General features: G+C 53.1%; 1 protein-coding gene across 1 annotated transcript; it reads right to left on the reverse strand.

Annotated features, from left to right (window-relative positions):
* On the reverse strand, window positions 1,653-4,257 carry LOC106506652 (putative testis-specific Y-encoded-like protein 3). The gene is given in 3 exon segments (XM_021078362.1): window positions 1,653-2,987; window positions 2,989-3,344; window positions 3,347-4,257. Coding segments are annotated over 3 exon segments (777 nt in total). The 5' UTR covers window positions 3,600-4,257; the 3' UTR covers window positions 1,653-2,819.

Here is a 6,073-nt window from a genome sequence, read left to right on the forward strand (position 1 = left end):
ACAAATACCATATGATATCACTTATAACTGGAATATAATATGCAATACAAATGAATGTTTCCACAGAAAAGAAAATCATAGACTTGGAGAATAGACTTGCGGCTGCCTGGGGGGAGAGGGAGGGCGTGGAAGAGATTGGGAGCTTGGGGTTAACAGATGCAATCTATTGCTCTTAGAATGGATTTACAATGAGATCCTGCTGTGTAGCATTGAGAACTATGTCTAGATACTTAAATCACAACACAACAACGGGAGGGAAAAGTATGTATACATGTATATGTAACTTGGTCCCCATGTTGTACAGGGGAAAAAAATAATAATTTTTAAAAAAAAGTTAGGAAGACATGGGGGCTCCCCTCCTGCCCCTTGCAGACTCTCTGCCATCCCTCCCTTCGCAGCTGGCTCTGGCTTCTCTTGCACTCCCCTCTGCCAAGAGCAGTGCCCCTTTCTTTTGTGTCAAGGCCTCTCCATGTCCTCGAGAGCAGAAGACAAGGCCTTCCATGGAAAGGAGCCTGGGTATGGTCACTCCCCCCAAATGAGATGGAGACAGCCCCAAAAGCCTGGGGAGGGGATCTTGGGAGGACACAGCTAAGCTCCTGTACCTATGGGATCCTAAGGGGCTTTAGACCTGGTGGAAGAAAGTAGAGCTGGGGCTAAAGTTAGTTTCCAAGAACATAGCACAGAACAAAACAAAGTGCTGTCCCTGCTCCTGGGGGCCCAGAGCTCCTAGTCTCCCTGCTCTGTAGCCCTGAACTGTCCCCCTTGCTGGGGGGGGGGGTGCTGGAGCAAAGGGGGGCAAAGAGAGCTCTGTCAATCTACAGGACAACTCTCCCTCTCTGGAGATAATCAGAGTAGCAAAGTCAACAAGAAAGCCCATCTCCTCAGCTGTTTGTACAAAACCTTGCTTCTTCAGTTGTTTGTTTCTGAGCTATCACTTTCTAAAGGAAATAAAAAGAAACACGTGGAGTTCCCATTGTGGCTCAGCAGTTAGCGAACCTGACTATCATCCATGAGGATGAATGTTCGATCCCTGGCTCACTCGGTGGGTTAAGGATCCGGCATTGCCCTGAGCTGTGGTGGAGGTTGAGGACACAGCTCGGATCTGATGTTGCTGTGGCTATGGCATAGGCCGGCGGCTATAGCTCCAATTGGACCCCTAGCCTGGGAACATCCACATGCCTCAGTGCCACCCTAAAAAGACAAAAAGACCAAAAAAAAAAAAAAAAAAAAAAAAGAAGAAGAAAGAAACATGTGAGGGAGTTCCCTGATGGCTCAGCAGGTTAAGGATCTGCCATTGCCACCACTGTGGCTTGGGTCATGACACAAACGTGATCCCTGGCCCAGGAACTTCTGCATGCCACAGACATGGCTAATAAAAAAGTAAAACACTGGGAAACACTGGGTGGACAATGGCAATAAAACTTAGCAAACTGATGTATACATACACATTTGCCTCTTTTTTTTTTTTTTTTTTTTGTCTTTTCTAGGGCCACACCCACAACACATGGAGGTTCCCAGGCTAGGGGTCCAATTGGAGCTGCAGCTGCTGGCCTACGCCACAGCCATAGTAACACGGGATCCGAGCTGCATCTGCGACCTACACCACAGCTCACTGCAACGCCAGATCCTTGACCCACTGAGCAAGGCCAGGGATCAAACCCGCAACCTCATGGTTCCTAGTCGGATTCGTTAAACACTGCGCCACAACGGGAACTCCCATACACATTTGCCTTATTCTAATGGCACACACTTTGTTCCCAACCACCCACTAAAAACAATTTGGAAGGGAGGGAGGGAGGAAGGGAGATGAAAGAAAAAGAAAGGAAAAGAAAGGAAACATGAAATCTGGGCAGGTGGAGACAGACTTCATGAGCAGAAACACCCCCTCTCCAGTGCCCCCAGCTTGGCAGCCTAAAAACAGGTGGAGACAGAGGAGTTGGATTCTGTGTAAGTCCAGTGATTAGGAGTCAGGAAGGTAGGCTTCTGGAAGGGACCCTGTTATTGCCCCTGCCTTGAAACATGCCCAGATGTGCCAGCATGGCAGTGTTCCTGGGGGCTTGGGTGGTGTATTGGCAAGTGGCTCACCTGGGTTCACAGGCAGGTCTTGAGGCCCTTGCAGACCCGGGAGCAGGCAACAGGGATGAGGGGCAACGTGGGCAAAACTCATGAGCAGAGTGATAGCCAGTGATCAGTAGAGCACGATCCTTCACAAGCCAATAGCAGCCTGAGAGGTAGGACCAACCCAGAGCACTGCCCACTGCTTCATGTCCTTGACCTCACCCATGTCCATTCTGCTAAATGCCCAACAGTCCAGTAGCCTGACCTGTGGTCCTGGGGACCTGGAATGTCCAAGTCTGGTTGACATCCAGCACCAAATGCATCCACTTCATCCTGGATGATGAGACTCAGCTTACCACAGCCAGGTGTGGGGGCAGGATAAACATGAAGCCCAACATGTCGTGGCTTTGAAGTAGTAGGCACTGCTTGTCCCAGTGATGACTTCTAGGTGCCCATGTCAAAAAAGGGAGGGAAAGCCATGATCAAAGACAGGTCCAGGCCATGAAGCTGATGGCAGTACATGTCCACGGCACTGGGTGCTTAGGCAGACACTGTGGCATGTGACAGTCATGAGAATGCATGGAGGCTGCATGGAAACAGATGAGCATGGCCATGAAGGCCACAGTCTTGGAGTTGAGTCCACTGAAGTCCAAAGGGGTCAGAGTACACGGAACAGAAAGCAGACAGCAGAGTGCCATGGCTGGCCTAAGCACAGGTCCCCAGGAGGCAGAAATGAGTCTTAAGTAGTCCCAGGGCAGGACTTAGTCAGACTGGAAACCATATGGCCTAGGAGGGGCCTCTGTGGGCCACCTTGCTAGGCCTCTCCTAGCTCTGTGAGGTCTATCCCCCAGCAGGTAGTACTGCAGAGGATTGGGCCACAGTTCCTCTTTAATAATCTGGGCAGCGCTGTCCGCCTCTGGGAGGCTGTGTGTGCTGTGAGAACCAGCTGAAGAAACTGTGGACAGTGTCCCGGTTCCTGTGGACCAGGGCTGGGGATTCCTGGCCCCGTTGCCAGTGGATGCGACTTGCGATTGATACCACAAGGCCAGAGGATCTGCACTCATACTCCTTCACGATCACCTTGTTCCGGAAGTAGGGATTGCTCCAAAAACTGAACTTAAACTTGCAGCCGGTTCTCGCGTGCCTGAGCTCCCTCACCTCCAAATTCATCAGGTAGCAGAGAATGTCTTCGTCTTGGGGTCTGATCATGGCTGACAGCTGTGGGTGGTTCAGGAAGGCGGTAACCCAACAGCCAGGAATATTCTGGATGATGAAGCTCCTTCGGCTAGGTGAAACCGGCGCATGCGCCCAAACCTGCGCTCCAGGCGCAGGTAGGCCCTGTCTGCCTGGGCGTTCACGGCCTCCAACTCCCAGCGGATGGCTTCCACCGGGTCCACATCTGGGCCACCAAAGTTTACGGGGCCCGGGTCTTCCTGTGCCTCTGCTCCCACCTCCAGTTTCTTCTCCCTCACCAGCTTCTCCGCCACCCCCCTCTCCTCTCCCACCTGCTGCTTCCCCATGTCCACCCCCGCCTCTTCCATGAAGATGGCCCTCTCCTCCGTCGTCACTTCCTCGGCCTTCCCGCTGGCTTCAGGCCGAGCCCCCCACCCTTCTGAGCCACAGGTCCCTGGGACGCCTTCCCCGACAAGGACGTCTTCGGGGCTCTGGTCAGCGGCGGCGGAGGCCGCTTCCCGGCGCTCCAGGACAAGCTGGGCGGTCCCAGGGACGGCTGCGGGCTCAGGGTACCCGCGTCCCCCCGCCTCTCGAGTCCCAGACGCGGGGACCCGGCCCGCGGCGGTCTCCAGGCTCCCCGCCCCTTCGTCCACTATCACCTGCAGGAGCCTCCGGCTTGGAGGGGCTCGGGGTGCGGGAGGCACTGCGTCTCGCGAGAAGGACGGCTCGGCTGCTGGCCATCCTGGCGGCGGGATCGAGGAGGTGCGGCAGCATGGGCTTCTCCTAGGGGGCTCGCTCCGCCCCCTTGCGCCCCCACCCCTTACCGGTTGTGATTCAGTAGGGCTCCCCCTGTGGGTGGGCGGGGTGGCAGGGGGCTTGCCTGGGCGGGCGCCCAGGGAGAACTGGGAGTCGGTGGTGAAAATGGGGTGAAGTGCAGGGGTGTACCAAGCAAGGAATGGCTCCAAGCAGGCATCCAGAATCAGGCCCAGCACCCCCCACCCCCCATCAAGGACAACTAGAATCTTCGGTCACAGCCACCACGCCAGGTGCTCCCCCGCATCTGCTGTGGGAGAGTGGGAGTCGCCCAGCGCCCACACTCAACTGCGGTTTTGGGGCAGCTGTAGACACTTGGAATAAATTATTCAGGCATATGCTGAGGGCTCAAGAGGTATTCCTTGTAGAGACTGACCAGACTGAAACTTGTAATTGTCAGGCACGTGGAAGTGCCCAAAACATTTTCAGAAAAAGGTGGAAACAAGGTTCAAGTAAAAGGATCTGGGGGTCAGAGAAGGTCCAAACACTGCCAACCAGGGAGCAAGTGGGCCTCTGCCTGGTTTCCCCCAACAAGCTGGATCCTCCTGGGCTGGCAGGCTGAAGGGTGAACATTGCTTCACCACATCCTAGGCCCAGGGGCCCCCTTGCTCTGTTGCAGACAGTTCACGCATTTCACAAATGTGAACTCTAGTCTCAAGCACAGGGTCTGTGCATGGTGAAAGTAAGAGCCCGGATCGACCAACTGATCCTGCAAGTGCATCCGCACTCCTGTGATCGCAGCTCCCAAATTTGTGGCCCATGGAGGCAATACACCTGGTACAACTCTCCCTCACCAGGAAGTCCTTGCCACCGTCTCCAGAAAGCCTTTAGCTTCCTCCCATCAAATGGAAAAGATAGCTTTGAGTCCCTAGACCCATTCTGGAGCATGCATCCCTAGAGTGCAAGGTGGATTCCCTTGGGGCCCTAAGGAGGGAGCTGACCCACTGGGATGGGCAGCTCATCAAGTAAATAAAATGCCAGAGATGACAGACCAGCCCACTGTCAGGGACATAAAACACCTGCTACACACATTAACACTTAATATCCCATAAACTCCTGGGCTGGACTCTGGAATGATTTGCACTGCTTGGCTATGGGCACTGGCTCCAGTCCACAGAAAAGCAAGCTCAGTCTGAGCCCCAGACTGGAGGAGCTCACTCAGTACACAGGACGGCACAGAATAGTGATGACACCTTCACTGGAGACTGGCCCAGCAACGTCAGGTGAAGCCATGTCAGTCTTTCGATAGTCTGTGTGAACCAAATGGGTAGGCATGAGCGTGGGCAGGGTCAGGTCCCAGCTCTGTCACCAGCTGTGCACCTTGGGCAATGGATGACTTTTTTTTTTTTTTGGACAACCAGCATCCATTCCTCATCCTAACAGTACCCCAAATTTCCTTTAAGAAACCACTCCTCCCCTTGTCTCAGCCTTATCATTACTGGCCTATAGTGACTGGTTTGGGGATAGCATAGGACTCTGTCAAGGCTGTAAGGACAGGACATATTTACTGGGGCTTCTGTGAGTAAAAGGACTTCTCTCTCCATACAGAGCCCAGAAAGAGTCCCTTCCCATTCCTAGTCAGCAACCATGTGAGAATGACAAGTCTGGAATCATGGCAGCACCATTCTCCAACACAAAGGGACAAGCCACTTTGCAGGGCCTGAGGAAGAACTCAAGACTGCACAAGATAGGGCAGAGAGACACAGGAAGGCTAAGGCCAACAGTGTTTGAGAAGATGAATTAATGCTAACCTCAAGACTGCATTCCATCTGGCCTTTTCAGTTACATAAAATTTCACTGTTTAAGCCAATATGATTCTTTTGACTCTTACATCCAAGATCATTATCCAAAATGGTGATGCCACTCACCTGAAAAATCTTTCATTTCAAAGTTTCTAAGTGCTAATGTGAAGGGCTGTTACCATCCACCCTACACTCACCATCCACTCGGGTGCTAAAGATGTCTGGAGATTCCAGTTCTTCCCCAGGCTCTCTCCAACCCCTTCCCAATCAGACAGGTTCACAACTTC

Source organism: Sus scrofa, chromosome 17, assembly GCF_000003025.6.
Source record: "Sus scrofa isolate TJ Tabasco breed Duroc chromosome 17, Sscrofa11.1, whole genome shotgun sequence".
Classification (NCBI taxonomy): Eukaryota; Metazoa; Chordata; class Mammalia; order Artiodactyla; family Suidae; genus Sus; species Sus scrofa.